Source organism: Notolepis coatsorum, assembly GCF_963971535.1.
Source record: "Notolepis coatsorum genome assembly, chromosome: 10".
Taxonomy (NCBI): Eukaryota; Metazoa; Chordata; class Actinopteri; order Aulopiformes; family Paralepididae; genus Notolepis; species Notolepis coatsorum.
Genome location: NC_140174.1, coordinates 111,108,142 through 111,133,740, shown reverse-complemented (window position 1 = coordinate 111,133,740; position 25,599 = coordinate 111,108,142). Strand labels below are relative to the sequence as shown.

General features: G+C 39.5%; 1 protein-coding gene across 2 annotated transcripts in view; it reads right to left on the bottom strand.

The window, feature by feature from the left end:
* The window catches only part of smyd1b (SET and MYND domain containing 1b), a 44,629-nt gene extending 19,304 nt beyond the window's left edge, over positions 1-25,325 (bottom strand). For both annotated transcript variants that reach the window (XM_084322836.1, XM_084322837.1), the window contains exons 1-3: positions 25,203-25,325; positions 18,918-19,100; positions 153-366 (exon numbers count right to left, since the gene is read on the bottom strand). In XM_084322836.1, the coding sequence (XP_084178962.1) occupies positions 153-366; positions 18,918-19,100; positions 25,203-25,324 (519 nt within the window). In that variant the 5' untranslated portion in view covers position 25,325. The remainder of the gene's footprint in view (positions 1-152; positions 367-18,917; positions 19,101-25,202) is intronic.
* Positions 25,326-25,599: the final 274 nt, after the last annotated feature.

The following is a 25,599-nucleotide window of genomic DNA, read 5'->3' as shown; positions in this document are numbered from 1 at the left end:
AGGAGGAGAGGTCACTTAGTCAGCATGGAGGAGGAGACAGGGGGAGAGGTCACTGAAGTCTATTTACTGAGGCCGAATGCTGTTTTAACGTGCAGAGGACACAGGGGCGGGGGGCGTGCAGACATGCAGAGGTCACAGGGCGGGGGACGCACCACTCCGAAGACGTGAGAGATGTCGTCCACGGTGTGCTGCTTGCTGTTGCGCGGCCAGTAGTCCAGGAAGTTGTGGATGTCCACCTTCAGCTCCTTCAGCTCCTCCACGTCCATGTCGGCCACGTGGTCCTCCAGCTCGTCCAGCGTGGTCAGCTGCATGTCCGACACCACGCTGCCCTCCTTGTCCAGCCGCCACATGATGCGGGCCGCCAGGCTGAGGTCGGGAGGTCAAGAGGTCACCACCGCTAGCATCGCTACTGTAAGACCTGTCTATGTTCTCCCCTAAGAACCACGTCTTCACAGTCTGCTCATTTAGATTAGATTAGATTAGATTAGATTAGATTAGATTAGATTAGATTAGATTAGATTAGATTCAAATCAAATGTATTGGCATACGGGTTAAAAATAAGTGGTTTTGTTTTGAAAAGTGTGATGAATAAAGTTCAAAACAATAATAATAATGATAATAATCATTTAATTCATGAAATCAGTTATACGTAGGTGTATCGGGACTGAACAGCAGTAGTTTCCATATTTTTACAGCTGTGTAGATAAATGAATTACCAAGCTTTTCAAAATCAATAGAGCATGTTGTTCTGTTTACTACTGTACATCTATAGATCAATAGAGCTAGTTCTGTTTACTACTGTACATCTATAGATCAATAGAGCTAGTTGTGTTTACTACTGTACATCTATAGATCAATAGAGCTTGTTCTGTTTACTGTACATATATAGATCAATAAAGCTTGTTCTGTTTACTACTGTACATCTATAGATCAATAGAGCTAGTTCTGTTTACTACTGTACATCTATAGATCAATAGAGCTTGTTCTGTTTACTACTGTACATATATAGATCAATAGAGCTTGTTCTGTTTACTACTGTACATCTATAGATCAATAGAGCTAGTTCTGTTTACTACTGTACATCTATAGATCAATAGAGCTAGTTATGTTTACTGTACATCTATAGATCAATAGAGCTTGTTGTTCTGTTTACTACTGTACATCTATAGATCAATAGAGCTTGTTCTGTTTACTACTGTACATCTATAGATCAATAGAGCTAGTTCTGTTTACTACTGTACATCTATAGATCAATAGAGCTAGTTGTTCTGTTTACTACTGTACATCTATAGATCAATAGAGCTTGTTGTTATGTTTACTACTGTATATCTATAGATCAATAGAGCTAGTTCTGTTTACTACTGTACATCTATAGATCAATAGAGCTAGTTCTGTTTACTACTGTACATCTATAGATCAATAGAGCTAGTTATGTTTACTACTGTACATCTATAGATCAATAGAGCTAGTTCTGTTTACTACTGTACATCTATAGATCAATAGAGCTAGTTCTGTTTACTACTGTACATCTATAGATCAATAGAGCTTGTTCTGTTTACTACTGTACATCTATAGATCAATAGAGCTTGTTCTGTTTACTACTGTACATCTATAGATCAATAGAGCTAGTTCTGTTTACTACTGTACATCTATAGATCAATAGAGCTAGTTCTGTTTACTACTGTACATCTATAGATCAATAGAGCTAGTTCTGTTTACTACTGTACATCTATAGATCAATAGAGCGTGTTCTGTTTACTACTGTACATCTATAGATCAATAGAGCGTGTTCTGTTTACTACTGTACATCTATAGATCAATAGAGCCTGTTGTTATTTTTACTACTGTACATCTATAGATCAATAGAGCTTGTTGTTCTGTTTACTGTACATCTATAGATCAATAGAGCTTGTTCTGTTTACTACTGTACATCTATAGATCAATAGAGCTTGTTGTTCTGTTTACTACTGTACATCTATAGATCAATAGAGCTTGTTGTTCTGTTTACTGTACATCTATAGTTCAATAGAGCTTGTTGTTCTGTTTACTACTGTACATCTATAGATCAATAGAGCTTGTTGTTCTGTTTACTACTGTACATCTATAGATCAATAGAGCTTGTTGTTCTGTTTACTACTGTACATCTATTGATCAATAGAGCTAGTTATGTTTACTGTACATCTATAGATCAATAGAGCTTGTTGTTCTGTTTACTACTGTACATCTATAGATCAATAGAGCTTGTTCTGTTTACTACTGTACATCTATAGATCAATAGAGCTAGTTCTGTTTACTACTGTACATCTATAGATCAATAGAGCTAGTTATGTTTACTGTACATCTATAGATCAATAGAGCTTGTTCTGTTTACTACTGTACATCTATAGATCAATAGAGCTTGTTGTTCTGTTTACTATTGTACATCTATAGATCAATAGAGCTTGTTGTTCTGTTTACTACTGTACATCTATAGATCAATAGAGCTTGTTGTTCTGTTTACTACTGTACATCTATAGATCAATAGAGCTTGTTGTTCTGTTTACTACTGTACATCTATAGATCAATAGAGCCTGTTGTTCTGTTTACTACTGTACATCTATAGATCAATAGAGCGTGTTGTTCTGTTTACTACTGTACATCTATAGATCAATAGAGCTTGTTATGTTTACTACTGTACATCTATAGATCAATAGAGCTTGTTGTTCTGTTTACTACTGTACATCTATAGATCAATAGAGCCTGTTGTTCTGTTTACTACTGTACATCTATAGATCAATAGAGCATGTTGTTCTGTTTACTACTGTACATCTATAGATCAATAGAGCGTGTTGTTCTGTTTACTACTGTACATCTATAGATCAATAGAGCTTGTTCTGTTTACTACTGTACATCTATAGATCAATAGAGCTTGTTGTTCTGTTTACTACTGTACATATATAGATCAATAGAGCCTGTTGTTCTGTTTACTACTGTACATCTATAGATCAATAGAGCTTGTTGTTCTGTTTACTACTGTACATCTATAGATCAATAGAGCTTGTTGTTCTGTTTACTACTGTACATCTATAGATCAATAGAGCTTGTTGTTCTGTTTACTATTGTACATCTATAGATCAATAGAGCTTGTTGTTCTGTTTACTACTGTACATATATAGATCAATAGAGCCTGTTGTTCTGTTTACTACTGTACATCTATAGATCAATAGAGCTTGTTGTTCTGTTTACTACTGTACATCTATAGATCAATAGAGCTTGTTGTTCTGTTTACTACTGTACATCTATAGATCAATAGAGCATGTTGTTCTGTTTACTACTGTACATCTATAGATCAATAGAGCTAGTTATGTTTACTACTGTACATCTATAGATCAATAGAGCTTGTTGTTCTGTTTACTACTGTACATATATAGATCAATAGAGCCTGTTGTTCTGTTTACTACTGTACATCTATAGATCAATAGAGCTTGTTGTTCTGTTTACTACTGTACATCTATAGATCAATAGAGCGTGTTGTTCTGTTTACTACTGTACATCTATAGATCAATAGAGCTTGTTGTTCTGTTTACTACTGTACATCTATAGATCAATAGAGCTTGTTGTTCTGTTTACTACTGTACATATATAGATCAATAGAGCCTGTTGTTCTGTTTACTACTGTACATCTATAGATCAATAGAGCCTGTTGTTCTGTTTACTACTGTACATCTATAGATCAATAGAGCATGTTGTTCTGTTTACTACTGTACATCTATAGATCAATAGAGCTTGTTGTTCTGTTTACTACTGTACATCTATAGATCAATAGAGCTTGTTGTTCTGTTTACTACTGTACATCTATAGATCAATAGAGCTAGTTATGTTTACTACTGTACATCTATAGATCAATAGAGCGTGTTGTTCTGTTTACTACTGTACATCTATAGATCAATAGAGCGTGTTGTTCTGTTTACTACTGTACATCTATAGATCAATAGAGCTTGTTGTTCTGTTTACTACTGTACATCTATAGATCAATAGAGCTTGTTGTTCTGTTTACTACTGTACATCTATAGATCAATAGAGCTTGTTGTTCTGTTTACTACTGTACATCTATAGATCAATAGAGCTTGTTCTGTTTACTACTGTACATCTATAGATCAATAGAGCTTGTTGTTCTGTTTACTACTGTACATCTATAGATCAATAGAGCTTGTTGTTCTGTTTACTACTGTACATCTATAGATCAATAGAGCATGTTGTTCTGTTTACTACTGTACATCTATAGATCAATAGAGCTTGTTGTTCTGTTTACTACTGTACATCTATAGATCAATAGAGCTTGTTGTTCTGTTTACTACTGTACATCTATAGATCAATAGAGCTTGTTGTTCTGTTTACTACTGTACATCTATAGATCAATAGAGCCTGTTGTTCTGTTTACTACTGTACATCTATAGATCAATAGAGCTTGTTGTTCTGTTTACTACTGTACATCTATAGATCAATAGAGCTTGTTGTTCTGTTTACTACTGTACATCTATAGATCAATAGAGCTAGTTATGTTTACTACTGTACATCTATAGATCAATAGAGCATGTTGTTCTGTTTACTACTGTACATCTATAGATCTATAGAGCTTGTTCTGTTTACTAATGTACATCTATAGATCAATAGAGCTAGTTCTGTTTACTACTGTACATCTATAGATCAATAGAGCTAGTTCTGTTTACTACTGTACATCTATAGATCAATAGAGCTAGTTCTGTTTACTATTGTACATCTATAGATCAATAGAGCTAGTTGTGTTTACTACTGTACATCTATAGATCAATAGAGCTAGTTCTGTTTACTATTGTACATCTATAGATCAATAGAGCTAGTTGTGTTTACTACTGTACATCTATAGTTCAATAGAGCTAGTTCTGTTTACTACTGTACATCTATAGATCAATAGAGCTAGTTCTGTTTACTACTGTACATCTATAGATCAATAGAGATAGTTCTGTTTACTACTGTACATCTATAGATCAATAGAGCTAGTTCTGTTTACTACTGTACATCTATAGATCAATAGAGCTAGTTCTGTTTACTACTGTACATCTATAGATCAATAGAGCTTGTTGTTCTGTTTACTACTGTACATCTATAGATCAATAGAGCGTGTTCTGTTTACTACTGTACATCTATAGATCAATAGAGCTTGTTGTTCTGTTTACTACTGTACATCTATAGATCAATAGAGCTTGTTGTTCTGTTTACTATTGTACATCTATAGATCAATAGAGCTTGTTGTTCTGTTTACTACTGTACATCTATAGATCAATAGAGCTTGTTGTTCTGTTTACTACTGTACATCTATAGATCAATAGAGCTTGTTGTTCTGTTTACTACTGTACATCTATAGATCAATAGAGCCTGTTGTTCTGTTTACTACTGTACATCTATAGATCAATAGAGCGTGTTGTTCTGTTTACTACTGTACATCTATAGATCAATAGAGCTTGTTATGTTTACTACTGTACATCTATAGATCAATAGAGCTTGTTGTTCTGTTTACTACTGTACATCTATAGATCAATAGAGCCTGTTGTTCTGTTTACTACTGTACATCTATAGATCAATAGAGCCTGTTGTTCTGTTTACTACTGTACATCTATAGATCAATAGAGCGTGTTGTTCTGTTTACTACTGTACATCTATAGATCAATAGAGCTTGTTCTGTTTACTACTGTACATCTATAGATCAATAGAGCTTGTTGTTCTGTTTACTACTGTACATATATAGATCAATAGAGCCTGTTGTTCTGTTTACTACTGTACATCTATAGATCAATAGAGCTTGTTGTTCTGTTTACTACTGTACATCTATAGATCAATAGAGCTTGTTGTTCTGTTTACTACTGTACATCTATAGATCAATAGAGCTTGTTGTTCTGTTTACTACTGTACATCTATAGATCAATAGAGCTTGTTGTTCTGTTTACTACTGTACATATATAGATCAATAGAGCCTGTTGTTCTGTTTACTACTGTACATCTATAGATCAATAGAGCTTGTTGTTCTGTTTACTACTGTACATCTATAGATCAATAGAGCTTGTTGTTCTGTTTACTACTGTACATCTATAGATCAATAGAGCATGTTGTTCTGTTTACTACTGTACATCTATAGATCAATAGAGCTAGTTATGTTTACTACTGTACATCTATAGATCAATAGAGCTTGTTGTTCTGTTTACTACTGTACATATATAGATCAATAGAGCCTGTTGTTCTGTTTACTACTGTACATCTATAGATCAATAGAGCTTGTTGTTCTGTTTACTACTGTACATCTATAGATCAATAGAGCGTGTTGTTCTGTTTACTACTGTACATCTATAGATCAATAGAGCTTGTTGTTCTGTTTACTACTGTACATCTATAGATCAATAGAGCTTGTTGTTCTGTTTACTACTGTACATATATAGATCAATAGAGCCTGTTGTTCTGTTTACTACTGTACATCTATAGATCAATAGAGCCTGTTGTTCTGTTTACTACTGTACATCTATAGATCAATAGAGCATGTTGTTCTGTTTACTACTGTACATCTATAGATCAATAGAGCTTGTTGTTCTGTTTACTACTGTACATCTATAGATCAATAGAGCTTGTTGTTCTGTTTACTACTGTACATCTATAGATCAATAGAGCTAGTTATGTTTACTACTGTACATCTATAGATCAATAGAGCGTGTTGTTCTGTTTACTACTGTACATCTATAGATCAATAGAGTGTGTTGTTCTGTTTACTACTGTACATCTATAGATCAATAGAGCTTGTTGTTCTGTTTACTACTGTACATCTATAGATCAATAGAGCTTGTTGTTCTGTTTACTACTGTACATCTATAGATCAATAGAGCTTGTTGTTCTGTTTACTACTGTACATCTATAGATCAATAGAGCTTGTTCTGTTTACTACTGTACATCTATAGATCAATAGAGCTTGTTGTTCTGTTTACTACTGTACATCTATAGATCAATAGAGCTTGTTGTTCTGTTTACTACTGTACATCTATAGATCAATAGAGCATGTTGTTCTGTTTACTACTGTACATCTATAGATCAATAGAGCTTGTTGTTCTGTTTACTACTGTACATCTATAGATCAATAGAGCTTGTTGTTCTGTTTACTACTGTACATCTATAGATCAATAGAGCTTGTTGTTCTGTTTACTACTGTACATCTATAGATCAATAGAGCCTGTTGTTCTGTTTACTACTGTACATCTATAGATCAATAGAGCTTGTTGTTCTGTTTACTACTGTACATCTATAGATCAATAGAGCTTGTTGTTCTGTTTACTACTGTACATCTATAGATCAATAGAGCTAGTTATGTTTACTACTGTACATCTATAGATCAATAGAGCATGTTGTTCTGTTTACTACTGTACATCTATAGATCTATAGAGCTTGTTCTGTTTACTAATGTACATCTATAGATCAATAGAGCTAGTTCTGTTTACTACTGTACATCTATAGATCAATAGAGCTAGTTCTGTTTACTACTGTACATCTATAGATCAATAGAGCTAGTTCTGTTTACTATTGTACATCTATAGATCAATAGAGCTAGTTGTGTTTACTACTGTACATCTATAGATCAATAGAGCTAGTTCTGTTTACTACTGTACATCTATAGATCAATAGAGCTAGTTCTGTTTACTATTGTACATCTATAGATCAATAGAGCTAGTTGTGTTTACTACTGTACATCTATAGTTCAATAGAGCTAGTTCTGTTTACTACTGTACATCTATAGATCAATAGAGCTAGTTCTGTTTACTACTGTACATCTATAGATCAATAGAGCTAGTTCTGTTTACTACTGTACATCTATAGATCAATAGAGCTAGTTCTGTTTACTACTGTACATCTATAGATCAATAGAGCTAGTTCTGTTTACTACTGTACATCTATAGATCAATAGAGCTTGTTGTTCTGTTTACTACTGTACATCTATAGATCAATAGAGCGTGTTCTGTTTACTACTGTACATCTATAGATCAATAGAGCTTGTTGTTCTGTTTACTACTGTACATCTATAGATCAATAGAGCTTGTTGTTCTGTTTACTACTGTACATCTATAGATCAATAGAGCTTGTTCTGTTTACTACTGTACATCTATAGATCAATAGAGCTTGTTGTGTTTACTACTGTACATCTATAGATCAATAGAGTGTGTTCTGTTTACTACTGTACATCTATAGATCAATAGAGCTAGTTCTGTTTACTACTGTACATCTATAGATCAATAGAGTGTGTTCTGTTTACTACTGTACATCTATAGATCAATAGAGCTAGTTGTGTTTACTACTGTACATCTATAGTTCAATAGAGCTAGTTCTGTTTACTACTGTACATCTATAGATCAATAGAGCTAGTTCTGTTTACTACTGTACATCTATAGATCAATAGAGCTAGTTCTGTTTACTACTGTACATCTATAGATCAATAGAGCTAGTTCTGTTTACTACTGTACATCTATAGATCAATAGAGCTTGTTGTTCTGTTTACTACTGTACATCTATAGATCAATAGAGCGTGTTCTGTTTACTACTGTACATCTATAGATCAATAGAGCTTGTTGTTCTGTTTACTACTGTACATCTATAGATCAATAGAGCTTGTTGTTCTGTTTACTACTGTACATCTATAGATCAATAGAGCTTGTTCTGTTTACTACTGTACATCTATAGATCAATAGAGCTAGTTCTGTTTACTACTGTACATCTATAGATAAATAGAGCTTGTTCTGTTTACTACTGTACATCTATAGATCAATAGAGCATGTTGTTCTGTTTACTACTGTACATCTATAGATCAATAGAGCTTGTTGTTCTGTTTACTACTGTACATCTATAGATCAATAGAGCTAGTTCTGTTTACTACTGTACATCTATAGATCAATAGAGCTTGTTGTGTTTACTACTGTACATCTATAGATCAATAGAGTGTGTTCTGTTTACTACTGTACATCTATAGATCAATAGAGCTAGTTCTGTTTACTACTGTACATCTATAGATCAATAGAGTGTGTTCTGTTTACTACTGTACATCTATAGATCAATAGAGCTAGTTGTGTTTACTACTGTACATCTATAGATCAATAGAGCTTGTTGTTCTGTTTACTACTGTACATCTATAGATCAATAGAGTGTGTTCTGTTTACTACTGTACATCTATAGATCAATAGAGCTAGTTCTGTTTACTACTGTATATCTATAGATCTATAGAGCTAGTTCTGTTTACTACTGTACATCTATAGATCAATAGAGCTAGTTCTGTTTACTACTGTACATCTATAGATCAATAGAGCTTGTTCTGTTTACTACTGTACATCTATAGATCAATAGAGCCTGTTCTGTTTACTACTGTACATCTATAGATCAATAGAGCTTGTTCTGTTTACTACTGTACATCTATAGATCAATAGAGCTTGTTCTGTTTACTACTGTACATCTATAGATCAATAGAGCCTGTTCTGTTTACTACTGTACATCTATAGATCAATAGAGCCTGTTCTGTTTACTACTGTACATCTATATAGCAATAGAGATTGTTATGTTTACTACTGTACATCTATAGATCAATAGAGCATGTTGTTCTGTTTACTACTGTACATCTATAGATCAATAGAGCTTGTTGTTCTGTTTACTACTGTACATCTATAGATCAATAGAGCTAGTTCTGTTTACTACTGTACATCTATAGATCAATAGAGCTTGTTGTTATGTTTACTACTGTACATCTATAGATCAATAGAGCTAGTTCTGTTTACTACTGTACATCTATAGATCAATAGAGCTAGTTATGTTTACTACTGTACATCTATAGATCAATAGAGCTAGTTCTGTTTACTACTGTACATCTATAGATCAATAGAGCTTGTTCTGTTTACTACTGTACATATATAGATCAATATAGCTGGTTCTGTTTACTACTGTACATCTATAGATCAATAGAGCTTGTTCTGTTTACTACTGTACATCTATAGATCAATATAGTGTGTTCTGTTTACTACTGTACATCTATAGATCAATAGAGCTAGTTCTGTTTACTACTGTACATCTATAGATCAATAGAGATTGTTATGATTACTGTACATCTATAGATCAATAGAGCTTGTTGTTCTGTTTACTACTGTACATCTATAGATCAATAGAGCTAGTTCTGTTTACTACTGTACATCTATAGATCAATAGAGCTAGTTCTGTTTACTACTGTACATCTATAGATCAATAGAGTTAGTTCTGTTTACTACTGTACATCTATAGATCAATAGAGCTTGTTGTTCTGTTTACTACTGTACATCTATAGATCAATAGAGCTTGTTGTTCTGTTTACTACTGTACATCTATAGATCAATAGAGCTAGTTGTTCTGTTTACTACTGTACATCTATAGATCAATAGAGCATGTTGTTCTGTTTACTACTGTACATCTATAGATCAATAGAGCTAGTTCTGTTTACTACTGTACATCTATAGATCAATAGAGCGTGTTGTTCTGTTTACTACTGTACATCTATAGATCAATAGAGCTAGTTCTGTTTACTACTGTACATCTATAGATCAATAGAGTGTGTTCTGTTTACTACTGTACATCTATAGATCTATAGAGTGTGTTCTGTTTACTACTGTACATCTATAGATCAATAGAGCTTGTTGTTCTGTTTACTACTGTACATCTATAGATCAATAGAGCATGTTGTTCTGTTTACTACTGTACATCTATAGATCAATAGAGCTTGTTGTTCTGTTTACTACTGTACATCTATAGATCAATAGAGCTAGTTCTGTTTACTACTGTACATCTATAGATCAATAGAGCTAGTTCTGTTTACTACTGTACATCTATAGATCAATAGAGCATGTTGTTCTGTTTACTACTGTACATCTATAGATCTATATAGCTTGTTGTTCTGTTTACTACTGTACATCTATAGATCAATAGAGCTTGTTCTGTTTACTACTGTACATCTATAGATCAATCGAGCTTGTTCTGTTTACTACTGTACATCTATAGATCAATAGAGCTTGTTCTGTTTACTACTGTACATCTATAGATCAATAGAGCTTGTTCTGTTTACTACTGTACATCTATAGATCAATAGAGCCTGTTGTTCTGTTTACTACTGTACATCTATAGATCAATAGAGCTTGTTCTGTTTACTACTGTACATCTATAGATCAATACAGCTTGTTGTTCTGTTTACTACTGTACATATATAGATCAATAGAGCGTGTTCTGTTTACTACTGTACATCTATAGATCAATAGAGCTTGTTGTTCTGTTTACTACTGTACATATATAGATCAATAGAGCGTGTTCTGTTTACCACTGTACATCTATAGATCAATAGAGCTTGTTCTGTTTACTACTGTACATATATAGATCAATAGAGCCTGTTGTTCTGTTTACTACTGTACATCTATAGATCAATAGAGCTTGTTCTGTTTACTACTGTACATCTATAGATCAATACAGCTTGTTCTGTATCGTTAGTGGCTTAGCTTGGCATCGCTACTGCACTATCTCGCGTACGTGCACGCGTACTGAATAAACCACAAATGTACCTCTAATACCAGTATTAGTCTGACCACACCCCTCATCAGCTTACCTTCATAAGCAGGTGTGTGGTCACCTGCTCTCCTCTTCTCGCTTTCACCACAAGGAAGAGGTGCCTCGGTAGATCCCCACACTTGACACCATGATGGAAGAAATTGGATTAGGAACAGCTTGGGAAACAAGGATACGTTGACATCATATCTTTATTTTCTCTCTCACTATTTTCGAGAAAATACGGCGATATTGTCTTCGTACTGGAGTGTCTAGAAGATGATGATCATTCTACAAACCCTCCACCGGTTTTCGTATTGGGAGCACGCCGCTGCATGCTTCTCAACTGCAGTTCCTTGCTGTGTTTGTTGGGGTGAAACCTGTCAGGCCACAGCTGAACTGTCGGACATGCCGCTGTTGTGAGGAGCGGTGCGTTCCAGGTTGGGTGAGTAGTGTTTGCTGGCGGGCTCCACTTGTCTGTTAGTGCTATGGGGGCTACTTGACAAAGTTTATGGAAACCGGCCCCAGGCTAGGGTCCTTTGTTTAGCCGTCTAGGCGACAGAAGGCCTTGGTCTGGCGACCATTATAGTTTTAACTAGTGGGCCGCGACCATTGACACTGGTGATCCCTGTGTGTTCTGGACGAGTGGATTCTCTCTGTCACCGTGTTAAGACCCCATCTTTCATATCCAAATGAGAGTATTCCTTCACGAGGGGATATGTGCATGTAATGTGCGATAGCGGCAGATTCATGTTCAAAGTCAGCTATACAGGCCAGTTGGTACTGTGCTGATTCCGCCGGACGTGGTAATGTCACCGTTGTGAAGCGGTGTTGACGTCTTGTTTTCTCTTTTCTCTTAAAAAGTGAGGAGGGTTCAGAACGGCGGCCTGTCTGGGTGAGTGTTATGTCATTGTTTACATGTTCATAGCTTACGGTTAGCCGGTCGGTGGCCTGGCGCGGGGTAGCTTGGCTTCTCGCGCGCCGCCGGGAGCTCGCTCCTGATCGCGTGCGTCGTTAGATCGGCGTCTCGCGAGCGGAAGCGATAGCACCCGAACGGTTGGAGCAGCCGTTAGCTTGATGCTATTCTGTTGAACGTGCTTTGATTTTAACATGTTTTACACTCTTGACCACGACGTCATCCTTGACAGGGGATGTTCGTCGACCCTGCCTGAGCCTAGACGGGGATTGCGTCAACAAAGAGGACTGTAGCGACTGGTGGAGCGGCGACGCTGCCCGGATCGAACAACACAGGACGGCTGTGTTCTACGGTGTCTTGTGACTGCACTTCACTGATCTGCGTTCCGGGTAGGTACGGGGTTGGCCAGACCTCATAACACGTCTTCTGGTTTTACCTTGCTAAATGTATTGTGAATAACGGTGTTTTTTCCCAAAACGTGTGTTGTTGCAATGCATTTGGGGTACGTTGCGGGTTGTGTGTGAGCTGTTTTTGTCACTGGCAGTTAGCTTCTCCGTGCAGATCGTGATGTATTGATCTGGTTGTTGTGTGAGAAACATCATGGTGTTTATGTGTACCGTGTACTCACTACTAAGGCAACTAACCTATGAAGCTATGCTTGGTGACGAGTGAGTAAAAGAATGTTCTTTCTCAGACTGTAATGACAATGAACAGTGAGTTCACACATTAACAGGTTTTCCTGTTTTAACTGGCCGTATTGAGGGTAAAATAGGAGGATTGTGTTTCCCCCCCCGGTTCCCTGGGGACTTTATCACCTCCTATCAGACATGTTGTGCATTAATTGTGTCTTTTGTGTGGTAGGGATACGATGTAACTCTCAGCTTGATTGCTGAGGTTGTGCTAAATCTGCTGGAGAAACTTATTTCCTAAAGGGAAATTGGTTTGGTTGCTGTCATGTGTGCTTAGCAAGGCCTGTGGTCGATACTAATCAAGAATGATGTATTCTCTCATTGTGAAAAAAACGGCGTTCCTCTGTTGAGTGTTTTTGCCATTTTTTGTAGGTGATGATGGGTTGTGTGTGTCATGTGACCTACAACTGGGTTGTACTGGCCACAGAAGCACATGTGTATGTTGGACCGGGGTTCTTAGAGCCCTCTCTATTCTGTGTTTTTCCTTAGTAAAAATCAGATAGCAGGTTAGCTCGTGCGCTGTGTGGAGCTGTGAAACGCTTCATAGAGCTGACTATGACTGTGTCATATTCTCTTTTTGTCGTTACGTCGTATCATGGGTGTGGGGTCGTAAAGGGGTGAACTGGTAACCTTTCCTCTCCCTATTGTTCTGTCGGTCAGGGGTACACCCCCTGTCCTTCAAGGTTCCCGTCACGTGGCGGTTCGGCACGTTACGGGGGGGGGGGGGGGGGGGGGGGCAGGGAGTTCCTGGTCCCACGGCCTGGTATATTGGGCGTGTGCACCGCAGGAATTCCCCCGCCATAGAGTACGTCACCGTGCGCGTCTCTGTTGGTAGGACTTCCGTGTGCTGTTCAGGTCCATGTGATGGATCTGTTTTCAGGGGGGGTGGTCAGGGCTCCTCCTCACCAAGCGCCTACTCAGGCCTTCTGTGAGTTCGGACTCCTTCTTCCATGTGAGGAAGCCTCCATCAGAGTACAGAGCCTTCCTCCTCAGATTGTCAAAGTGAGTGGACCCTCTAGAAGGGTCCTTTTCTATTGTATGTATATTCGATTCAATTCGTTTATTGAGTGTGTATGGGTTCGGTGCCTCTTCCCCGGAGGCCCTAAAACCAGTTTTTTACATGGCTCAAGGTGCAATATATTCTTTTCAATCTGTACAGCTCGCGTGGGAAGTCTCTCTGGGGATCCCCGTCTCTTTCCTATGGGAGGGTGGTGGGATGTAAAAATGTGAACATTTTTTACCCCGGCTGTGTAGACTGGGATACATACTGTTGATGCTTCCTTCTTTCTATTCCAGAAGTGTTGGAGTTAGGGAGTGTCACACCCCTCTTGTCGTTCCCCTGGGCGCCTTGGGGATTCAATGACAGGTCTAAATAGCCTGTTCATTGATGGGGGTGTGTCCCGACGCACGTATAGTGCTAGCTCGCTGTAAACAGGCGATTGACTGGCACGCCTTGGTTGCTTGTGGTTGAAACAGCGTTTTTATAAAGCAACTGAGATGGGGGTTTTTCCTCTTCCGGCGACCACATCCCATGACCTGGGTGGGTTGTCGACGGATTCTCGTTCATGTCTGGGGGATGATGACGGGATGGATCTGAACATATGTAGTGGGGTCTCACGCCCTTGGGGTGGGCCACCAGGCGCGGTTCGTCCGAACGTCTGGGTGGCGCCTTCTTTTCATGTTAAGATCAACACGCATATCTGCCCTTCTCCTGGAGTAGGCATGTCGGCGTGGTTAGGGCACGGGACTGGTTCTGGTCACGCTGGTCCAGATCAGTTGAACCCGTTGTCCGCCGGGGATGCAGATCTGCTGTTCTGGTACCCTGAGGGACTTGGGCTTTTTTCAGGGGGAAAAATGCCAGGTCGGTCTGGGTGTCACAGGGTTAAGCGCTATGGAGACCCTGGTTGGGTATGTTTTTACTCAGCACTGTCGTCATGGCTTACAGCCATGCCATTCTGTACGCGCTCGATCTCGTCGGATCTCGGCCGCTACACAGGTTGGTCCTGGTTAGTACTTGGTTGGGAGACCGCCGGGGAATACCAGGTACGGTGTGCTTAGGGGCTGGTTCTCCATTATTTTTCGCTCCTCTCTCACGCATGGCGAAGAGGGGCCTGTGGGGGTGGTTTTTTGACCTCCTCTGGTGACCCTGTGCTTCCCGTACCGCCAGGCCCGGTCCGAAGTGATGTTTGCGACCCGTAGGCCTGGGTTAACCCTTTTTGGAAACTGAAACACTTGTACTGCGGTATAGCCGGTGTATACCCGCAGGTGTGTTTTTGGAGTTTTTTCTTGAGGGGTTATAGGAACAACCACCGCATTGGGTAACACCGAGGTGGTTGATTCCCTGGTGTGTTGGAGCAGTGTCAACTCCCGGGTTCACCGTTTGAGGGTGCCCCTGCACGTTCATGACGTCTGCCAATCGTGTCAGCCTTCTCTGCCTCGACCCCTCTGGGTGGGGGTTGTTAAATGGAGGCTTGGTCATGCAACACCGCCAGCTTACGCTCCTTCCGCCGGGGCGGCTGTGTTCAGCTGTCCCCTCTGGCGCCTGTCTCGTCCGCAGTCTCCAGGCTAGGGTTAACAGCCTGTTGCCTGGTTTTTCCCCGGTGCGCTGCCTGCTTCCGTTGGTTAACCTTTTTGTGTGCTTACGGCCATGCTGACTGCCTATTCTGCAGGGTCAGTGTGCCAGGCGGTGTGCTATTGGGGGGACGGGGCCCGCTCGGCTTACGGCCATACCGACCTGAACACGCCCGATCTCGTCCGATCTCGGAAGCTGGGCAGGTTCTGGCCTGGTTGGTTCCGCCTGGGAATACCAGGTGCAGTAACTGAGGGGCCTTTGTCCGAATACGCTGGCGATGTGGGGGGCGGGGCACTACGTGCCCACCTGGTGGGGTCTTGATGCTGGCATCATGGACTTCTCCGGGCCCCCATTCTAGGGAGTCCAGTCCTTTTGGTGGGTCTGGGTCTTCCTTCGTGCTCCGCTGCTACGGCCTTGCCACGGGGTTGGGTTTGCCCTTGACCCCGTGATTCTGGGGGCAGTAACGAGGTTGTTCCTCCGTTCGTTCCCGGGTGGCATGCGGGTTGTGCGTGTGTGTAGTCGTGGGGTCGAGCCACGGTCTGCTCACCCTGTGCGTTGAGTTGCTTGAGTGCCTCTTCGCACGGTCGGGTCCGTCGCCCTCCCGTGACGTCCCTAATAGGGGGGCTACCCTCCATTAGGGGGGGTCGGGGGGGCTCGGCCCTCCCTGTTCTGATGGTTTTGGGGGGCTGTCAGCGGGGTGTATTTGTCAGCCAAGTGGCTCCGCTTGGCCTCCCTTGTGCAGTAGCGATGCCAAGCTAAGCCACTAACGATACAGAACGTTAGGTTATGACTATAACCAAGTTCTGTTAGTTAGGGGCGATGCTTGGCATCGGACGGCCGCTGCAGCCCTTGTCCTCACCTTGTGGTGAAAGCTTGGGAAGGAGGAGAGCAGGTGACCACACACCTGCTTATGAAGGTAAGCTGATGAGGGGTGTGGTCAGACTAATACTGGTATTAGAGGTACATTTGTGGTTTATTCAGTACGCGTGCACGTACGCGAGATAGTGCAGTAGCGATGCCAAGCATCGCCCCTAACTAACAGAACTTGGTTATAGTCATAACCTAACGTTCTGTTTACTACTGTACATCTATAGATCAATAGAGCATGTTGTTCTGTTTACTGTACATTGATAGATCAATAGATCTTGTTGCACTTTGGAGTACATTTTGTAATAACTGCAATACCCCTGTTTTAAAACATTACGATATTTAAAACTTGAAATATGTGTTTGTGAGCCGTATTGAATGATTTTAGCAAGTAATGGGAACATTATGGCTTCCTGGTTGAGAGCTCCTAAGGGTAGGAGAGAGTCTTGAGAGTAGAAGAAATGCACTGTAGGTTTTGGTATTTTTTAGGCTAAAGAAATCATACTTAAAGGTATAGATAACCACTAGATGTCGCACTAGAGCACCAGCATGTAATTTATCCAATCAGGTGCATTCCACGTGGGGAAATGGGAAGTAGGGAGGGGACACATGCACCAACATGTAAACAACATTATTTTTTAACCCGCAAACATATTTTAAATTATCAATTATTTTATCTTTATCTCAATACTTTTAATCCACACTTTTCTAAAAGCTCTGAGTGGAGATATTATCTTTTTTTTTTAATTATTACTCATAAATTTTTTTTTATCTATAGCACCTTTAATACTTAATACTTCCTGCAATGTGACGTCATGCATTCCAACTCTTTAAGTCAATAACTCAATATATCATTCGTAGAAGACAGTTTGCCATTTTTGGGATATGTACTGTATGAGGTTAGGGCTATAATGAATTAGCTATAAAAGCGTCTACCATTACAATACTACCCCCATAATACTGATAATGTAATAATAATTATCTTAATTACATTTGAAAAACTACTCAAAACATACCTTTTTAAACTAGCTTTTAAATGCATTATCATTCATTCATTCATCTTTATTTTATTGTCTTATTTTTCTTTATTTCTATTATTTTTACTTAAATATCTTATTATCGTTTTTATCATTTTATTTGTTATTTCATTTTTCTGTTATTTAATTTTTTTTCTTATTGTTTACTGTACAATTTTGCTATTATTATTATTATTATTATTATTATTATTATTATTATTATTATTATTATTATTATTATTATTATTATTATTATTATTATTATTTAAGATAAGATACAATATTCCTTTATTGATCCCCTTGGGGACATTTATTTTTTTATTATTATCCTTTTGTTTCGTTTTTAGTTCTCAAGTTTCTTTATTAGTTGTCATACAGAAGTACAGAATACTTTTATACAAAATGCTTCTTTCTGTTACGCTCCAGAGACTGTGCTAGACAAAAGGATAAGTATAAAATAAAATAAGTATAGCAAGTATAAAATAGAAGTCACGTACGTAGACACAAGTGTTAAGTATGTACATATGTACAATGTTCAATGCAGAGAAGAAGTAACTGAGTTACCATACAATATACTATACAATATACTAATTACAATATACTATATCGTGCAAAGCAGAAATGGGATGAGGTACAATTTAGGTACAATTTACAGTAAGGTGTACTGAGGTATGGGTTGTAGTGCAAATTCTTTGCCAATAAATATAAAGTGTGTTTAGGTGTTCTAAAGTGTGTAGAGTGGGTGCTGCAGTGAGTTGTTTGTTTAAAGTGAGTGTGTGCGTGTGGATGTGTGTGCTGTGAGTGCTTTTGATGGTTGTTGCATAGTGTTATTGTTCGTTGAGCAACCTGATGGCCTGGGGATAGAAGCTTCTTCTGAGTCTTTCTGTGCTTGCCATGAGACTCCGGTATCGCTTGCCTGACCGCAGCAGTTCAAAGAGGCAGTTGTTTGGGTGGCTGGAGTCTTTGATCATTCTCTTAGCCTTACCCATGCACCGCTTGTTGTAAATGTTCTGGAGAGTGGGAAGCCCCCCTCCAATTGTGCGTTCGGCTTAACGGGCCACTCTCTGTAGTCTGCTGCGGTCTTGTGCGGTGCTATTCCCAAACCAGGAGGTGATATTGCCAGTCAGGATGCTCTCTATTGTGCATGAGTAGAAGTTCTTAAGGATCTTCTGACTGACTTGTGTAAAGCACTTTGAGCTGCAATCTGTATGAATGGTGCTATACAAATTAAGTTATTATTATTATGAATAAAGCACAGCTCTCCTTACCGGATGCTCTCGTTGGGTGGCTTGCTGCAGCCGAAGGTCTTGATGGCTCCGCACTCCGTCTTGTGCTCCGCCCATCCCGCACGCTGGCAGGTGCGGTCGCAGTAGTGGGCGAACTTACACACACCGCAGCGCTGCAGCTTCTGCTGACGCCGGAAACAGCAGTGGCACACGGTCCCTGTGAGGCTAAAGGAAGAGGAGAGGAGACACCTTCGTCTGTTTGTCTGTTTGTTCAGATGCTGCTGAGGGTGTCACTACTCCTCCCGGTGTCACATGGGACCCATTAAGAGAGGGATGATTGTATAATAGGTTGCTGAGTCTGCTTGACCTCAAGACCTTGAAGAACGAACGTTTATACTCTGATTTGGTATCAATCTGCAGATTCCTGCAAAAAGAGCCATTTCAACGATTGAATGGTGAGCAGTCCTTCCTAAAACTTGACTTATTGTCAGACATGTGAACGATGAATCTCCTGGACGAGCCAGGTCTCTTTCTCAGGTTCCATGAGGCCCAGTGTATGTCATTCCAACACTGTTTAGGGACCGCAATGTGCACAAATAGGCAATTTTCGAGTTGGGCAAAAACATCATCTTTGTACTGCGTGCAAGAAAAGGCCTGGTTTTGGCCCAAAACAACATGGAACTAGTAGACATTGGACATGGCTGGCAGGACAGGACAGGACAGGACAGGACGGACAGACAGACAGACAGACAGACAGACAGACAGACAGACAGACAGACAGACAGACAGACAGACAGACAGACAGACAGACAGACAGACAGACAGACAGGACATTGGGCAATGGGCATGGCTGGCAGGACAGGACAGGACATGGCTGTAAAGGGGAGATGTAGTGGGTTTGAATAAGCACTCTGTGCTCTATTAATTCACCAGGCATACATCATTATACGCCTCTCTGCCGGCTCTATTTGTCTATGGAGAAGTTCCCCTTCTTTGCAGGGCTATAACTTTTTAAATTGTATTGCTAAATTGACATTACTATGGCCCATTCAACGTCAATTATCTATCGTTCAGGACGTAGGAACGTTATACTTTTTTATTCACATATTCATACTAAAATACGGTCTAAAGTATAAGTATGTTTTTATCGTTTTCTGCAGCTTTCTCCAGAACGTGATTTATAGCCCTAAATGCATTATATTGATGATCAAATACAGTTTGATAGCGATCTGCGCGAGATAAAAAATGTCAAATGGACGTGCTTCTAGAAGTTACTACTTATCATCTGATGTTGACCGGATGGGGGGGGGGTCGTTTATAATTCCGTGGCCAACGTTAGATGATTCATCTAGTGTGGGTGATATGATCATTAGAGCAGTTAGTATCGAACACGTTAAAAAAAAACGCTAAAACTCACCGTAGCTTCCTCATAGCGTTGGGCGATGAGCGTGGAGCAGAAATATTCCTATTATGGGATGTTGAAATAATATGTGATCCATCTCCAGGTTGTATAATAGTATATACGTCCAAATCATGTTGTTTATCGAGTTATTGGTAACGGATCGGCCACCAGATGGCGCTCTTGAAACGTTGGAGAGTTGAGAGGGGATCAACAGTAGATCTCAAGTCTCCGGGGGAGAAATATGATTGCGATCACAGATTTTTGAAATATTGATCTCAATGACGTGTTATGGCGTCATTGGCAGAATTAGCATGGCGGGGAAAGACGAGTTTAGGCGTCTCTGGCAGAGAAAGTGTATTGAGCTGTTTCCGTGCTCAGGGTTCCACTGCTCATGCCTGAGTTGTGCTGCGTTCACCACAGTAAAGCAAGACGTTATACTTTCAGCCTCTACTCTGTATCATTATCATTAGCGTGGTAAAAGTCATGAAATGGTAGGCTACCCACCCTTCAGTATTATAACGTACAACTACAGATTACAACAGATTACAATTTCATACATAGGCACAACAAACGAGAATAAACAATCAGGTAAGGCGGTTACAAGTCGACACACAGTGGTCGGAGATCATACTTTTAAAGGCAGCAAGAGAAGGAAGAACCTTCAGCTTCAGAGTCAGTTGGAGGACATTCCAGGTGTTGGTATGATAACAGAAGGAGATAGCTATCCCAAGTCAAACATTACTATATTACATTTTTCCATACTGAAATTTTTTTTTTTGTATATTGACTAAAGTGTTTCTACCCCTTTATGAGAGTGTATTTGCAATGTATTTTCAGTACCTCTTATATATTTCATTTCAACCTTTACTTAAAATCGTAAGCTTCTGAGGTTTCCCTCATTTACAGAAACGACGATTGTACAAAATGTAAACAGTACATGATACAAACAATATTCACAGAAAATTAAACACCAGAGTAAAAATAAAAAAAAAAAAAAATTGTATCGACTTTTTCTCCTCTTTTTCTATTTTTCTCCCATCCCAATTACACACAGTGCCAATTCTCCCCTCCCCTGTCTTGAACGTTGCTCGCATATGCCCCCCACTGGCCGGTTGTAGGAACGATAGAAGCCTTGCATCACGTGTCCCCTCCAATACACGAGGAGGCAGCCTGTCACATCTTTTCACCTGCCAGCGCGGACTCTCATTGGCGAGGTGTAACGTGTGGGAGGCTCACACTACCCCCACCATTTCCTGTCTCTGCTGTGCAGATTCCGACCTGTAGGAGTCGCTGTCCACAACGTCCAGACTACCACCCATCGACTTCCACCCGCTAACTCTGCCAATTGAGTTAGTATGACGACTGGCCCAAGCCGGAGGCAACACCGACAGCCGGAGTCAAACTCTGTGTCTCTTGCGTTGGTGACGAGCGCAATGTCCGCTGCGCCACCCAGCCACAAACATTTTTAAAACCTTTAAAATAATAAAAAAAATATCAGCTAAAACAGTTACAGGTAGTCACACAATGGTCTGAAATCATATACGTTTAAACATACCAAGAGAAGGGAGAACCTCCAATTTCAGAGAGAGTTGAAGGGCATTCCATGAGTTAGAGGCATCAAAGGAAAAAGCTGACTTCCCTAGATCAGAACAAACTTGAGGAACCCTAAGAACCATCCAGTCATTCGATCGAGTTGAATAGGTTCCAATATTCCAATCTAACAGTGAAGAGATATAAACAGGTTGTTTACCAATAAGGGCTTTAAAAATAAATAAATAAATAAATACCAGTGTTTGTTGCGCCTTTCTGTAAGAGAAGGCCAACCCACCCTGTCATACAGGACACAATGGTCACCAGTAATAAACCTAAGAGCTGAGTGATATGCAGAATCCAGAGGTTTAAGAGGTGATGCCGCAGCATGCCTATAAATTTCATCACCATAATCCAAAACTGATAAGAAGACTGATTCAACTATTATTTTTCTACTAAATAGAGGAAAATTGGATCTGTTTCTGTACAGGAAAACTATTTTCTAGCATTAAGAACCAATTTAAGACTAGCAAGGGCATCCTGTAGAGTGTAGAGCATAAAAGGAAAGTTGCAATTTCTCAATGGCCAACTGTACAGAGTCAGCAATACAGTACACAATTGTGTCATCAGCATACAAATGGGCATGACATCCATACAAAGAAGAAACAATATCATTCATATAAATTGTAAAAAGGACAGGACCCAAAACTGAACCTTGTGGCACACCTTTAGTCATGGCCAAGAATTCAGATTGTGCTTGACCTAACTTCACACACTGCCGCCTAGAAGATAGATAATCCTGAAACCAGACACAGGCATTATCATCCAACCCAATGTTAGATCGTTTCTTTAGAAGTAAGTAGTGATCAACTGTATCAAAGGCTTTTGATAAATAAACCAAGATATGTTTTCATCTACTAATTCAAGGTACATGTTTAGTATGATAGTAATTCATATGAGTGTTTAATCGAAGTACCTTAGTAAACGTATTAAAAGTGTAAGCAAAAGTAACCAAACATTTATCATTTCAATACATTTAAGCACATGTTAAGTACAACTTAGGTGATTTCAATTTAATACATTTACCTTTTTACATGGAAAATATACTAAAGTATACAAAGTATTATACAACTTATGTATCATTTAATGGGTAATATACGCTATTGCAGGGGTTCTCAACCTTTCTGCTGCCAAGACACCCCTGTGTTCAATAAAATATTCCAGGGCACCCCTACATACGATAAAAACTTTTCCGGTCCTGTCTTTTTTGCTACAATGATGACAAAGGTGCTTGCTTTCAAAATAATGTTTATTTAAGAAACCGGGAAACACATGTGTGTGTATATGCAGGCTATATAATGCATTATTAACAGATGTTTCAGGTCTAAATGGCTTAGTACTGTTGACATTACACTGCTTGTGGTAGTAAATCAAATAGCATATTTCTTTAAATAAAATTACAGAAAAGTATCACTAAAGTGCTATCTGTTGCAGCTGCACTCTTTTCCATAAAAATGTCATATTTGGATAAGTGTGACCATTTCTCAAAAACTGAAAATCATGTATTTTTTTTTTAAATACAGAAAAGGATCACTAAAGTGCTATCTGTTTCAGCTGCACTGTTCTCCATAAAAATAGCATATTTGGATAAGTGTGACCATTTTACAGAAAAGGATCACCAAGTTACCATTTCTCAAAAAATATAAATAAATACAGAAAATAAGCACTCGTTCACTCAGTGGACATTTCTAGCTCAATGCGAGGTCTGCTGCTGCTGGCTAATAATACGGTCAATACGTGGGGAGATCTTTGACAAGGCAACACGCATGTCATCCTCAAGGCTCAACTTGGCCCTATATTTTGTTTTCAGAGCATGGATGAAAAGCCAGCTTCACACAGATATGTGGTGCTGAATGCTATCAACACCTTAACTGCTGCATCATGAGATACTTGGTACTCAGCACCACACTCTGAAACTAGCTCTCCAGGTGGTATCAGATGAGATTTCAATGAGTTCTTCCAAGAGTTCGGATGGAGATGTGTCAGGAAGCTTTGTCTCAATGTTGTCTGTAAAGTTTTTTTTTATCCAGAGTAACTTGGTGATCCTTTTCTGTGTTTTATTAAATAATGATTTTCAGATTTTGAGAAATGGTCAAACTTATCCCAATATGGTATTTTCATGGAAAACAGTGCAGCTGCAACAGATAGCACTTTAGTGATAATTTTCTGTAATCCAAAAATAAGTAAAAAAAAATATATATATAAAAAAAAAATTAATCTCAAGGCACCCCTGGCAGCTCTCTGATGCACCCTAGGGTGCCGCGGCACCCCTGTTGAGAACCGCTGCTCTATTGTACAGAAGCGTGCCGTGTGTGTGTGTGTGTGTGTGTGTGTGTGTGTGTGTGTGTGTGTGTGTGTGTGTGTGTGTGTGTGTGTGTGTGTGTGTGTGTGTGTGTGTGTGTGTGTGTGTGTGTGTGTAAAAAGGAAGAGGAGGAAGTGTTGCTCAGATATTACATCACATGGTAAAAAACCTTTCAGAAAACCAGTGGTATGTTAGTGTGGAATGTTAGTCAATGGTGACTTCCTTCAGGAGATAAACTAAAGAAAACGAATTCAGTAATAAAGATTGTGAAACAAGAAGGTCACCTTGTTGTTGTTTTTTGCATCAAGGCAGGAATGACTTGGAACCCACATGTCAAAAAGACTGGTAGTAAAAAAAAATTAAAAAAATGTGAGTGACTTTTTACTCAACAGCGGCGGGTGACTGACGACCTATCAAGAACAATGGCTGAAAGGTTGATCCCCTGAGATTACATGATCACCAGATCACCAGATCACATGCCAAGACAAAGCATTGTGGACATGTAGTAGTTATACATGTAGCCTGCTCTGCACTGTAGCCTGCATATGGATGAAAAAGTTCAACTAACTAGACAAGTAACTCAAAAGTAATTCTTTTTTATTATCTTGGTTAACTTGAATTGAAACATTTTGACAATCTTTTTATATACAGACTCTCACCTTTGTTTACATTGTTTATTTGTCTCATATTTTCTATATTCAGAGTTAATTATATTGTTTACACTATTTATTCTTCTCATATTTTCATATTCAGATATAATTGTATTGCTTATATCTCTGCCTCTCTACTATTACCCTGCCCATACCTGTACCTCCCCTTCCCCATGCTGCTATGACGCCCCCAAATGTCTTATCTTATCATTTAGGGTGGGTTTATGAACCCAGGGCCATATGAAATCCACCACAAATCTACCCAAAACACACGAGATGACGTCAAAAACACAGTAGTCGCACAAAGTCTTTAGAAATTCATTAAAAAAAAGAAAAAAAAGGAGATGTGTGACAGAAGGCCTATGCTGTTTTAATACAGTTACCTGTCGAACACGACCGCTGACAGGCTGGGCTCGGCGAAGATCACGTCCCCGGCCCAGAGCTCCTTGGTGGCTTTCAGACCCCGCCCCTTCCCAGGTGAGTCGAACATTTCTACGTTCTCCATGGCAGCCGGTAGAGAGAGAGAGAGAGAGAGAGGGAGAGAGAGAGAGAGAGAGAGAGAGACAGGACACCGGACCGTCCTCAGGCCAAAACGTGAAAGAAGAGAGTGAGAGCAGCGAGAGAGAGACTAGATACAGTGAAGGAACTCCTCAGCCAATCTGTGCCCCACACAACAACTGGAACATTCCACGCCCAGCCTGTTAAAATAGCCCCTGACACCCCTCCACCTCCACCAAGCGAGAGAGAGGGGAGGTCCGGGTGACAGTGTTTGGTGACTCT